This window comes from Pleuronectes platessa, chromosome 18 (genome assembly GCF_947347685.1).
Source record: "Pleuronectes platessa chromosome 18, fPlePla1.1, whole genome shotgun sequence".
Taxonomy (NCBI): domain Eukaryota; kingdom Metazoa; phylum Chordata; class Actinopteri; order Pleuronectiformes; family Pleuronectidae; genus Pleuronectes; species Pleuronectes platessa.
The window spans coordinates 18,361,071-18,374,783 of record NC_070643.1 but is presented as its reverse complement, the minus strand read 5'-3'; the positions used below and the strand labels follow the sequence as shown (position 1 = coordinate 18,374,783).

General features: G+C 43.3%; 3 protein-coding genes across 3 annotated transcripts; 1 reads left to right on the top strand and 2 right to left on the bottom strand.

Annotated features, from left to right (window-relative positions):
- Nucleotides 1–567: 567 nt before the first annotated feature.
- Nucleotides 568–1,623, bottom strand: si:ch211-153f2.3 (uncharacterized). Its single transcript, XM_053446112.1, has 2 exons — nt 1,145–1,623; nt 568–1,014 (listed from the first exon to the last, which is right to left on the bottom strand). Exons 1-2 carry the CDS (start codon nt 1,367–1,369, stop codon nt 892–894), a joined length of 348 nt encoding a protein of 115 aa, XP_053302087.1. The 5' UTR covers nt 1,370–1,623; the 3' UTR covers nt 568–891.
- A 4,405-nt stretch (nt 1,624–6,028) lies between these two features.
- LOC128461243 (double-strand-break repair protein rad21 homolog A) lies at nt 6,029–9,985 on the top strand. Its single transcript, XM_053446075.1, has 13 exons — nt 6,029–6,172; nt 6,448–6,577; nt 6,723–6,822; nt 7,001–7,107; nt 7,306–7,515; nt 7,586–7,708; nt 7,819–7,947; nt 8,257–8,480; nt 8,571–8,727; nt 8,877–9,022; nt 9,226–9,363; nt 9,521–9,601; nt 9,794–9,985. The coding sequence occupies exons 1-13, from the start codon at nt 6,029–6,031 to the stop codon at nt 9,983–9,985; spliced, it is 1,881 nt and encodes a 626-aa protein (XP_053302050.1).
- A 905-nt stretch (nt 9,986–10,890) lies between these two features.
- Nucleotides 10,891–13,206, bottom strand: utp23 (UTP23 small subunit processome component). Its single transcript, XM_053446095.1, has 3 exons — nt 12,903–13,206; nt 12,470–12,644; nt 10,891–12,267 (listed from the first exon to the last, which is right to left on the bottom strand). The coding sequence occupies exons 1-3, from the start codon at nt 13,088–13,090 to the stop codon at nt 11,878–11,880; spliced, it is 753 nt and encodes a 250-aa protein (XP_053302070.1). The 5' UTR covers nt 13,091–13,206; the 3' UTR covers nt 10,891–11,877.
- Nucleotides 13,207–13,713: the final 507 nt, after the last annotated feature.

The window sequence follows — 13,713 nt, the reverse complement described above, 5'->3', positions numbered from 1 at the left end:
CCTGAAGGCGGCCATTGCTGTCTTTGCATAGTATTGTTTGTCTATGAAAGTTTGAATTCTGAAATTCTGTGTGTGTGTGTGTGTGTGTGTGTGTGTGTGTGTGTGTGTGCGTGTGTGTGTGTGTGTGTGTGTGTATGCACATGTGCTGGAAGCTCACTGACCTTTCATGACTATAACGATGTGCAGAATGAGTTCAGCAGGACAGTTTGAGTTCATTGCATCTTTATCATGCACAAGCAGTTATGAAACCTTCTGGGGACAGTGAGACATTGTTATTGAGACCCTGCAGTGTACATATTTCTCTAAGAAAGGGTTATTAGAGTTGAGTTTGTACTGTGAAGCTGTAAATGTTAACTGTGGTTATATTGATGCTGATGTACAGAAAGAACCTTTGAAGTGTAGATGTTAGAATTGTATGGAAATGAGATGTTAATGTGTTTATTAACTGTTCTTCAACGTGTAGCAGTATTTCAAACAGGTACTGTACTGCAGCAGTATGCCATCATAATAAAATACATTTAAAAAAAACTGTGATGTTGATTTTGTGCAAAATTACAAAACATGCCAACATAAAAACTTTTCTTAATTCCATCTTTACTTTCGAAAACTTCTGGTTTCCTGACTTGCAAAGAAACAAGACAGGTTCCTTCAGCACAACTCTGCAAAAGTGCAAAAGATTATAATCTAAATTAAACATCTTATTCCGCTATCCAGGTTATTTTAGCTGAAGATCTCTATTTTACACCGTGGCTCATTATATTTCAAAGAGCCATAATCACAAACATGTTCATTTCATATTTTACATTTGAACTACCGGCTGCATCTTGTCCACCATGGGTTCCAGTAAGAGCACTTTTCCACCCCAGAGAAGGGGCTGTCTGCCGGGGCCGGCTACTGCTGATCCTCCCCCTCTACGTCCACACCTACGAAACTCTCCCTCCTCAGTCTTTGGATCTCCGTGTTGAGCCCGAGCAGTGTCTGAGCCAGCTGGAGGTCCTGAGAGCGCATTTCCAGCTGCGTGACAACAATGAAAGAACTGAATCAGCAGAAAGTAGCACAGAGACAGAGAGCGGATCAAATTCATGGCAACTATTGCAAACTACAGAGAAAAGCAACAAATATCAACTCAGCAATCACAGCTTACCAGTTCAGACCTCAGCCAGGTTATGGCTCCATCGATCTGCGCCCTCCTCAGCTCCTCGTTGGCCTGGAGGCTGCTTCTGATGCTGAGCGGTCTGACAGTGGATCCCGAGTCCTGAGGCTCCTCTCGGGACTCTCCTGTCGCTCTGAAGGCATGAATCAGCTTGTTTTTAATGTTCTCCAGGACCATGGTGGACAAGGTGTCCTCGCTGTGACTGTCCCGGTCCATGCTCAGAGGGGTACGAAGGTGCAAGCAAGTCACTTGTTGCTTCCAGCCAAGACACACATCAACCTTTCCACACAGGATTCCTCTTCTCTTCCTTTCACCACCTCTCTGTCTTATGAATCTGCCCTGTGCCGGTCCTCCTCCTCCTTCCCCAGTGTGAACAGGACTCGGCAGCACAAGTTTCTGTGTCTCAGCTCAGCAGCTGCAGTCATCCCTGCGCCTGCCTGGAGTTGAACTGACTTGTTTTGTCATTGTAACTATGGAGAAACCGTCCTCCGCCTGCCTGCCACCCCCCCTCCTCCTCCTCCACCTCCTCCTCCTTCCCGTAACACTAATAAGAATGGTGGAAGATCTCGGACAAAGACTATTGTTGCCTCCCAAAAAAAAGGCACTGAAAAGACCCCTCCAAGCAGCGCCTCCACACCCTCCCTCCTTCTTCTCCCCCTGCTTCTCTTTCTCTTCCTCAGCCAGCCCCCCGCCCCTCCTACCTCCACCCCCCCATACAATTCCAGTGTGAGAAATGTGTGGTGAGCGAGCTCTCATTTTGGACAAAGTGCCCATGTGTAAAAACCTGTGTGCGCGCCCTGCATGTACCAGCGCACACAGAATCCATCACAGCCCCCAGTGGACTTTTTCTCCGAGCTTGTCCCCTAAGTAAGACCTGCTTGTCAGCTTAGGAGACGGACAGGTTGGGCAGGGAGGGAGACACAGCGGCAGTGTGAGCCGATTCACACACACAAAAGGCCGTCCTACAGTGAAATACAACCGGGGGCTTTGTGCCCGGGATAAATCTACTCCCTCTGGGATTTGTGGGACGGTTTTTTGGCAGAGATGAGCAGGCTTTTCTCCTCCTCCCTCTGACTTCTGTGCAGAGATGCAACAGGGGTGTAGGGTATTAATTTACCACCTGACTTATGGGTCTGGCTGAGAGGAGTGAGAGGACACACTGGGAGGGGGACATCACGCTTTCATCAACACAGCTTGTTTCCCAAGATGATTCTTTACTTTGAGGGAGTATTTGCTTTTGTGCTCCTTGTGTTGTAGGAAACAAGGAGAGAGAGAGAGAGAGAGAGAGAGAGAGAGAGAGAGAGAGAGAGAGAGAGAGAGAGAGAGAGAGAGACCTCGTGATTTTAAACGCTTTATCAAAACACTCACTGCTCCACACTTTGACCGTTAAATAAATGTGTCTGTCTGTCCTGCAGCAGTGCGTGAGGACGGGTGGACGAGCGTGTTGGACAGCCTCAGTTGTCAGAGCTCGTAAGACCTGAGCTACGACTCCATTTGTGCAGAGGTCTGTGAAGCGTGAGGAGAGGCTGGAGGGGGCGGAGCCGTCGGACCTGAAGGTCAAGGAAGAAGCACGACCAGTGATAACGTAACGTGACAATGAACTGATTGGATTTTGGTGGCCAAAGGTCAAAGGTCAAGCCCTAGTTTGACTATTTTTTTTACTAATTGTGATATTCCTCTTTTAGTTCTGGTATCAACTAAGCACTGTGATGTATAATGATATTTAAAAAAATGAAATCTTGAAGAAAAAGATGACGGTCATGTTTTGATATCAGAATCAGAATCAGAATCAGAATCAGAAAGTATTTATTGCCAAGTAGGTTTACACCTACCAGGAATTTGTTCTGGTAATTGGTGCATACAATGAACATAGAAACATAAAAACACAATAAATACAACACACATAAGAAAAGCAATAAACAAAAACAGTATATAATTACTCACTATTTACTTCTTATTTAATCACTTTTTCTAATATTTATACAAAGTAACATTTATTCAGACATAAACATATATAATATATAAAAGATAAAATATATAAAAAGTGAAGTAAAGAGTGAAATGCAAAATGTAAAACAGTGAACAGTGTCAAACAGCAATTTACTGGTAACATAACAAATCAATAAATAAGATGTAAAGAAACTAGACACAGCCTCAGACAAACCACAACCATAGTTGTATTTGTTTTATAATAATCTGCCCTCCAGCTTTCCATTCATGTGGAAGATGTAAAATAGCTGAGGGGGGGGGGGGCGCCTCCTGCACCAAACTTTGTTAGTACTTCTCCGAGTCTCCTGGAGCATAACAGGATGTCTTTGTTTCCATTTGAAGAGGCACAATGAAAATGAAAAAGGGTTTAATGCTAACTTAAAAAATAAATTGTATTAATGGGCTGGAAGGGTTCAGCGCCACTGTTTAAATCAGATTATTGTTACTACATGGATGGAAAATAATGCAGATAGTAACTCAGAGTTTTTTAAAGTGTGGTGATTAAATATTTATTGTCTTAAAGTTAAGTCAACCGCAGTCAGGTGATTTTTCTCTGCACTAAAAAGCTTCCACTTATCCACAGGATCACGTGTTTGATATATTTCAGACAACTTTGCTGCCCCCTGGTGGTTCTGTCAGCTACGTACAGACCATCACAGGAATGGTCTAAGAAGAACTGGAATGTGTTTGTGTATTGTGTATCTATTTTTGCTTTTACTTACTTTAAAAAAATTCACAACACAGTTGGAAACTAATTTTAATAAAAATGTTTCATTGCTTTTTTTCTCCTTTAAACAGACCAGCATCAATTCATCCAATTTATTTGTATCCAACAAAAGCCGGAGCAGTTTGAGCATCAATAAAATAAACTGTGTCTGTAAACTTTTTATGTTTCCAGCCTCACAAAGTTTAACGTGCTTCAGGCTCCTTGTTTATTTTTCTAACAGTTTCTGCACATGATCTGCTTTGGTTGAAGATACAGAGAAGAAGAAAGACAATAAGACTAGACTAAGATGTTTAGAATCAGCTTTAAGTTGTTATTTCTCTTCTTGGTTAAAGCAGCTGTTCTCCCGCCGCCTGAGGGACGGCAGCGCTCGGGCCTCCATCAGCTGAGCTCCATCTGAGTCACATGGACCAAGGTTCACGTATCGCTGCTGGCCAGATGTGACTCTGCTGTTCTGACAAAACACACGGCTTACTGTGTATAGTACTTTGGAAAAAATATATTTTCTACTTTAAACAGGAAAGTTAATTCTGCAGCTACTACATTGATCACACAGCCAGAGTTACTGCTCTGAAGATTATGTTTCATAGGAGACATATTTGACTTTTGCTCGACAATTCAATTTTATTCTCCACATTTTTTTTAATAATTTGAATTTATTCTTAATATGCAATATAAAGTAACTATGCTCTGATCTATTTCAACTTTGTTTGTTTGTAATAAGAAGTTTTCTATCGACATTTTGAGTTTTGTTCTGGATATGGGTCGTTTATCGTTTTAAAATCCATTTGTCATTCATCCATTTCCAAACTTTTTCTTAGACATTTCAACTTTTTTTATTTGGCATTTGAACCTTTTCTCGACATTTAAACCTCGTTCTCTGTCAACCTCATTCTAGAAATGTCACCTTTTGGACATTTTTGACTTTTTCTTGACATTTCAACTTTATTCTAACCATTTGACATTACAACTTTTCGCTCAACATTTTAACCTTATCCTTGAAATGCAAAACTTTTTTTCCCCACACCTGGCTCTGAAACTCTTCTGCACTTTTACTTTTGTCACATAAACTTTATATCATAAAGTACATTTCACTTTAACTTGCCTAATGAGTGCAGCTCTTCTCCTGGGAATATGTGAGGATGTACTTCTTCAGCACACAGGTGGATGAGACACTGTGTAAATCTCAGGTAACGAGTCCTCTCTCCCCCATCAGCACCACTCATCCTGCTGAGGTTCCCACTCTGTGCAGCAGGAGGGAGACAGGGCGCCATCTTGTTTGTTTGAGTCGGAGGAGGAGGAGGAGGAGGAGGAAGAGGAGGGGGAGGAGGTGCAGGAATAACCACCAAAACACAGAACGGCTGCACCGGTGAGTCATATATATTTAAACGTGACGGTGAGGAAGTGAAACATGGATTTATCATGACATGTGTATTAACGTGATCATCACACGCTAACGTCATTATTTATATGAAATGAAGACGCGCGTGCAGTTGTTAATGCGGTTTAAAATCCACGTCACGGTCATTTTCCGCTTAATAACATCAACATGTATTAAAGATGATGAACCGCTCCGCTGCGGATCCGTCATGTTTATGTGATGATGTGTAACATGTGTTTCTAATGAAGCAGCAGGTTCAGGTTCAGCGTTGTTTCCTACCTGAAGGTCCCGGGGTTCCACCTCCACATGCATGTAACAGGCATGTTTGGTTCATCACATGTAAACCGTGTAGCTGCACATGTGCACGAGCATCTCAGCCAGGGGCGCTCCTAGGACCAGCTGGGGTCCGGGGCTGAAGGTGTCTTTCATTATTTGATTTATCAGAGATGGAATCAAAACATAAAAGACAGAAAAACAAATAGTTCAGCGTAGAGAGATAAAACACTGAAGATAAATATATATATATATATTGCGAAATATCTTTTTTCTTGATTCGTTATAAACAGCCAATGATAATGATTCTTAAAAAAACAACTTCCAGACAATAAATATGAAATTGGTGTGTAAACATCTTTAGTTTGATTCAGTTTGATATCTTTCTATTCATTGTCAATTTGGGGCGATTATGTAATTATCGGATATGTTTTGCTTTCTCTCTCTCCAGGCCTGACAGCCTCCCCCCCCTTCCCCTTTCCCCTCGTGGTGAGAAGGCGCTGAGACAATGTTCTACGCCCACTTCGTCCTCAGCAAGCGTGGGCCGCTCGCCAAGATCTGGCTGGCGGCCCACTGGGACAAGAAGCTGACCAAAGCCCACGTGTTCGAGTGCAATCTGGAGAGCAGCGTGGAGAGCATCATCTCACCCAAGGTAGCTCCTCATGGTCGCCACCTGCTCACCTTCACTTTCGAAGCAGATTATGTGTTGATGTTTTGAATTTTGTGAATCCTGCATGACAAATATTCATCCTGTAAAGTAAAGGTGTGTATTTGAGTCAATGTGTATTGTGGGGATTTGTATTTCAGACTCAATGCTCACATTTTAAAATCTAGCCCCAAACATCAGACACCCTCTTTTGAAAGTAATATTGCACATTTATTTTAAAGTCATTTTTATGGTTTAAAATTGTGTTGGTTCTGTCCCAGGTGAAAATGGCTCTGCGGACGTCGGGGCACCTGCTGCTGGGGGTGGTGAGGATCTACCACAGGAAGGCCAAGTACCTGCTGGCCGACTGTAACGAGGCCTTCATCAAGATCAAGATGGCTTTCAGACCAGGTCAGAGGAGAACTAACGTCACTGTTACCTTAAAATACATGCACCAGTTGTATTAATGTGAAAGCTTCATCTGTAATAAGTGTATATTCATCCTGGTTCCTCTGGCCCTTGAGAACCGCCTCATGCTGTGACTGTGTTGGTTCAGGTGTGGTGGATCTGCCGGAGGAGAACAGAGAAGCAGCCTACAACGCCATCACTCTTCCTGAGGAGTTCCACGACTTCGACCAGCCACTGCCGGACCTCGAGTGAGTCCTCTCTCAGTCTCGCTCAGAACACGAGGTAGAAAAACCGCTCAGCTTCAATGTCAGAGCCCGACAGATACTATCGGCCGTTCACTGACCAAGTATACGCCAATTTGATCCTTTTGCAGAAGAAATGTCCATTTTGCTTTCATTTACATTGACTCTGTGTTGTTTTCCTCAGTGATATTGACGTGGCTCAGCAGTTCAACTTGAACCAGAGCAGAGTGGAGGAGATCACCATGAGAGAGGAGGTGGGCAACCTCAACCTGCTGCAGGACAACGACTTTGGTGAGCTGCCTTCTTATCTATGCTTTTATTTAGTCTGAAACATCAGGAGCCTCCATGTAATGCTACAGCTTTCTACTTTTACAAATACATTACGAATAAGAAACTACACAGAAAGCTTCAGGGAAAAATACTGAGTTGAAATGTTGAGTTTTTTAGCCTTAAGCAGATAAAACACTAACAGACAGTTCTCTTGTGCAGCTGACTTCGGGATGGAGGACCGCGAGCTGATGCGGGAGGAGAGTGCGTTCGAGGTGGACATGATGGAGACGTCAGCCTCCAACCTGCTGCTGGAGGCGGAGGGCGTGGCCAACCCGATAGTGGACAAGTCCAACCACCTGGAGTACGACGACCACTACAAGGACGACTTCGGGGACAACCCCATGGAGAGCAGTGAGGGGGGCATGCTGGGTGAGAGTCCACACAGTTTCTCGTCGGACTAGTGGCTCAAACTATGAAATGACTCATCTTCTCTGTTTAGTGGACAAGCTTCTGAGCAATGAGGACGGAGGTGGCATCTTTGACGACCCCCCCGCCATCACAGCAAGTGTGATGATGCCTCAGGACCACGGGGATGATGACGATGACTTTGACGCCCTCTCGGGTCAGTTCAACAAATGATCTCAGCACCGGAACCCTGAACAAATTGTTGAAAGTATAGAACATTTGTCTGTATGTCCCTTTTGTCGAGTTACTGTGATTGTGTGTTGTTAGCGGGAGCTCCAGACAGTCCAGACTCAGGCCCCACTGAGCCCCTGCCGGTCATGGCCGACCAGACGGAGCAGACGGCGCTGGTTCACAACGAGGAGGAAACCTTCGCCCTGGAGCCCATTGACATCACAGGTAATGATGCTGGTACCAACACTGAAATGTCGGTCTAAATTTTAAAATCATGAATAGATACAGTTCCACTTGATTGTCCTCCTTTCCAAGAAGAAGATCTGGACCTCTGGAACATTAATTCTGACGATCACATGGGTTGTAGTTCAATAATCAGCGGGGAAAAGGGAACTTGTTGAAAATGATTATGTGAATTTATGAGCTTCAATTAAAAGTCAATTAAAAATGTGTCTTGATTAATTCTGAATGGCAAAAAGTGATTTTTCAAGTTTGGTGTATTTCATGTCTTGCGTCTCCTTGTGGCCTCTGCAGTGAAGGAGACCAAGGCAAAGCGTAAGAGGAAGTTGATTGTGGACAGCGTGAAGGAGTTGGACAGTAAAACCATCCGAGCACAGCTCTCTGACTACTCAGACATCGTCACCACGCTGGACCTGGCGCCTCCCACCAAGAAGCTGATGATGTGGAAGGAGACCGGGGGCGTGGAGAAGCTCTTCTCCCTGCCAGCTCAGTCGCTCTGGAACATGAGGCTGCTTAAGGTAAACAGAGATGTTCAGTTATTCAGGGAGGGCGGTCACAGGATCTTACAGAAATGAATAACCTTCCTGCTTCTTCTTTTCTCTGTCCAGATGTTCACAAGGTGTCTGACGCCCCTGGTACCTGATGAGCTGAGGAAGAGGAGGAAAGGTGGAGAGGCAGACAGTCTGGATGAGTTCCTCAAAGATCTGGAGAATCCAGAGGTCCCCAGAGAGGAAACCACAGGTCCCCAGCAGAGAGACATCATGGGTGAGAAGCTGCTGGAGACTGTAGATAACTACACTTCCTGTATTAGATTGTTTTCTGATCTTTGTTGTGGATCGAAATTCATAAAATGTCAAAAGAAATGAGAATCTGTCAATGTCAGTTTGACTCTTGCTTGTCCGTTTGTCTTGCAGACCAGACCATCATGGAGGAGGCCAGCATGCTTCAGACTGCAGCGGTGGAGGGCAGCAGGACCACACTGGACGAGTCAGTGATGCCGCCACCATCTTCCCAACGAGGCATAAAACGCAAATCCCAGGACACAGAGCCAGATCTGCCTGTGAGTACAGATGTCTCCTCAGTAGAAGTGTCTGTCCACAACTGATCTCACCCCATAGGTGATGTCAGGTTCCCAGTAAATCTCATCTGTTGCTCTGCTCTCTCTTTGCTCTGTTCTATCCTCCACACAACCTCCACCATCTCTGATCCCTCTTGCACTCTCTTCTCCAGATGGGAGCTTTGGACGAGCAACAACAACAACAGCAGCAGCAGCAGCAGCAGCTGGAGACTCCATCCATTGTGGACTTGCCCCCAGAGGAGACCACCACGAGCATCAACCAGCTGATAGAGTTGGACCTGCTCATTGACAAGAAGAAGAACGATGACGACTCTGATGAAGAGGTCTGTTAGAGATATACCAAAACTTTTGTTTGTAATTTTTGGGTTTCTTCATGAAGTATCTTCATTTATTAACTGAAAATGGACATTCATTTTATCCAGGACTCAACAGAAGGTTTCCTTTTTGATTATTTACATGTGTTTTTTAACCATGTGTCAGGAGGAGGAGGCGCAGGGAGACCAGGACCAGGAGGAGAGGAGGTGGAACAAAAGAACCCAGCAGATGCTCCATGGCCTCCAGGTTTGTTTGTGTTCATTCCTTATTAGAAGAAGCAGAACATGACGTGACATCCTGCTGCTACAACTTTTTAATGACTAGACAGAAATACTTTGATGAAGAATGAATTGTCCTGATGGAAAAAGTTAGTAAATGACGACATGTAAAAGCCTGAGCCTTCCCTCCCCTGACTCTCTCTCTCTGGTTGTGGCTCAGAGGGTGATGGACAAAACGGGCACCCAGTCGATCAGCCTGCTGGACATGTGCTGCAACAACAACAGGAAGCAGGCTGCAGCCAAGTTCTACAGCTTCCTGGTTCTGAAGAAGCAGCAGGCGGTGGAGCTGGTGCAGGAGGAGCCTTACAGTGACATCATCGCCACACCCGGACCTCGCTTCCACATCATCTAGAAAACGCTCCTTAGCATTTGGTTTGTTCGTTTAGTTCACAAAAGCTTTATTTATTTATTTATTGAGATTATTGACTTTGTTTTGGGAAATATGTGTTTTTTGCTTTGTGTACTGGTGCTGTATATGTATCTATTTAAATTTAGGTCTGAAATTTTTTAAAGTCCAGCAGTGATGGGAGGAAAGAGGACTGAATAATATGGTTGGATCATTGAGAGAAAATTGCAACTCCAAAAAGTTTTATTCTTATTAAGCACTATTGTTTGGAGTTGCTTTTTAGGTGTTTTGTTGCACCAAACTAATCTATTTTAAGATTTGTTTGCAGTGGAAGATGACATGTTTGTTGGTGCTCTTATGACTCAATCAACCATGTTACTGAGAGACTCAAATCTCCCACTGCTGCATGAAGAAGTTCTCATCTGCAGTGTTGTCACGTACGCAGACATCAGCCCAAAAGGAGCATGCACTTTATCCAGTTTCTGCAGGAGTACAATTAAACAGTTACTAAAATAGTGGTTTGCAAACTCCACCAGCAATGAATCATTATTCAACTGTAGCGTAGCACTTTACAAACTCACTGCTTGCTAGAGTTGTGTCCCAAATCTGTACAAGCAGGATTTATAAGAGGATGTTTGCTTGAACTACACAAAATAAAGTAGACAAAAACAAACAGTAGAACTTTTAAGGTGCTGTTGTTGTACACTATTCTCCTACAATACATTCAGTATGCTGGTTTCCTCTAAAGGAACTATAACTATAAACATAATTATATATTCTACACATAATTCATATTTTGTATAGATTTGGGTCACAGCGTAAAATAAATATCAGAGACTTTTAACCTGTAGGTAAACAAGTGTTCTGCCACGTGTGCATGCTCTGTGCGGAATCATCTCAGAGTGGAAATCCTGCAGAAATTACATTTTATTGCCGTCTTGCTCTTTTACTCTTGAAATGACACAAACTCATTTAATCCAGTGTCCCTTTTATAAATGGAAAATCATTTAGTTACAAGTGGGTGACATATCGTTTTCACGTGAACTCCAGATAATGTCCTGACACTTTCTCATGTGCCCACTCAGACATTTTACCAGGGGCTGGCAGCAACTGATTTGCGTTTCCACATCTGGAAAATGTCAGGAAAACATCTGGAGTTCAGTGCCTGTCTGAAAGCAGCTCTACAGTAATGTTGTATTATCTTGATAAAGAAAACAATTCAGCTGTTACCTTTGACATGATGTAGATAATCTATTCAATGCTCATGCTCAATAATCAATGTTGTAATATACAATAGTTATAGAGAATGAATAGTTTGTTTTTTAATCTATAAGTAAAACTACTAAGTAATCAACTTGGAAAGGGTAAACATGACCAAGTGAGGTCTGAATTGACAAATTGAGAATGTGGGTCATTGTTTGGACTCTTGATACAGACTGAATCCAGCAGAAGTAACAAATCACACAGCGTAATAACAAGCAGACCAACAAGTCATTGTTGTCACACTTCTTCCTCGTGCTTCTGCAAAAGACGGCTGAATGCATGGTTTTTAAAATCCACTCGTGTGAACTGTGCGTCATGTAATGTCCGAGTGCAGCTTCTATCTTGAACTATGTGCCTGTAAACCTGCTTTTATATTTTGTATAAAAGCCAGAGACAAATCCTCTGATCTTGAAAATATTGTTATGTTTCTGTCTGAGTCCTGGAAACTGTCGCAGAACCTTTCAAATTAAAATAAATACTGAGATTTTAAAATGGCATTTTGTGTTATAAACATGAACATGTTCAATGTGGTGACATCAGAACAACAGAGCAGATGTTCTGGTTTTATATTAAACATCTTCAAATGTTATTTTGGTAGGAAACAAAATGGCTTGAGTGTCTGTCTTCCTGCCACATTATGTATTTGTTTTTGCAGGAGCTGGCACTTCCTCCGTCTTCTGCTTCTTCTGTCGGTTTCTCTTCTTCTCCCCCTCCTCCGTCTTTTTCCGGGGCGGTGTCGGCCCTCCTTTCTTCTTCTTCTTCAGGCAGCTCAGAGGGTTAGGATGGCTCTGTTTCCTCCTCCTCTTCTTCCCTCGTCTCTCTCCGTCCACTTGGCCGATGCCCTGCTCCTCTTTCAGGCTGCGGATGCTCTGCTGCTGGGCCGGGCTCACCAGCTCCCCCAGCGAGACGGCCTGGACCTGATCGAGAGACACCTGGCTGGGCTTGTCCAGGACGATGGTGTTGGAGATGATGTAGAACAGAGGACAGCCCGAGATCTTCTTCAGGCCTGCGGTCAGAGTGTGGTCCTGGAGACGACACACAAATTACAACAGACTTGTGTAAGAGGATGTCACGTTTACACATGTTAGTCGTGGTAGTGAAGCGCAGCTCATTATTTTATTGCAGTGGATTCGTTTATATTTACATAAACAAATATATAAGTATAAGACCTCCTCTGGAAGATGTTTGAGTGTGTGTAGGGTCTCATAGTATTAGTGTAGTATTCACCTGTGTGGCTACAAAGTAGTGGTGTGGGTTGGTCTCCCCCAGCATGGACAGCAGACACTCTGAAGCAGGGACTGGGCTCTTGAAATGTGCACAGTTCCTGACCTGATACCTCTGCAGGATGAGTTTGGCTCCGTACAGCTCCTTCCCCAGGGTCTCCAGTTCTTTCAATGCACAGCTGAAACACAGAGACACAGGACATTAGATTGGAGGACGTCAGTGAAGTACATTTAAGGTTGGATATACCACAGAGTATTCAGATCACAGGACTTTCACATAGCGACCACCAGTAAATCTGATTTGGAGTCAATGGATAAGATAAAATAATCCCTTATCACAGCAGCAAGAGTCATAATAGGTAGTAAGTACTAATTAACATGTAATACTTAAGTGTAAGGATAAGTAATATTGAGCTTCCTGAAGTAGGTGCACTCACTTGGTGGTGCACAGCTGAACTTCCCCCATCAGGTACTTGGGCATCTGCTCCTTGATCTGGATCTTGTTCTTCAGGGCCGCCTGGCAGAAGGTGCCGTCAAAGAGGATCTGGAACGGTTCCCGGAAGCTGAAGTTGTACTTGTAGAAGCTGATGGTTTTCTTTGCTTGTTTCTGTCTCTTGATCTTCATGGTGTCGTTTCTGAAAGCTGCTAACTTCTCTCAGCGTGGGTTTTCCTGGTGTACACAACATGTATGCCGTGGTTACATCCTCATGTCTCCGACCGGAAACACAGTGCACGAAAAAGGTTCCGGCTGTTTCAAGAAATAGTCCTACCGTCCAGTCATTTCTGTTTTATTTTATTAAGTCAGATTTGGTTTCATTAAGAATGTATGTACACTTGTTTTAATGGGTTTTTATATTTAGTGATACGTAGTCTTATTTGTAAGAAAATATTATATTTTATAAAAGGCTTACTTTATATGTAATAGTAATATTAAGTTATATATTTCCTGACTCAGTCAGGTGGTACGGCCGGCTTGCGAGGCTTTGAACGTCACTACATACGTCATCAACACAAGCTTTGATACGCGCTTCACAAAAATCTGAACAACACTGAACAATAATAACAATAATTTCAGAAGCCAAAACTATTCATATTATTATGATTAGTATCTGTAGTAGTTTTGCAGTAAAGCTGTAGTAGCAGTAGTAAAAGTATTAGCAGTAGAAGAAGTATTAGTAGTATTCGTAGTATAATACGGTGGGTGCTTGTGTCGTCACCGGTCCTCGCCTCTTGTTTTCCCGGAAGCGG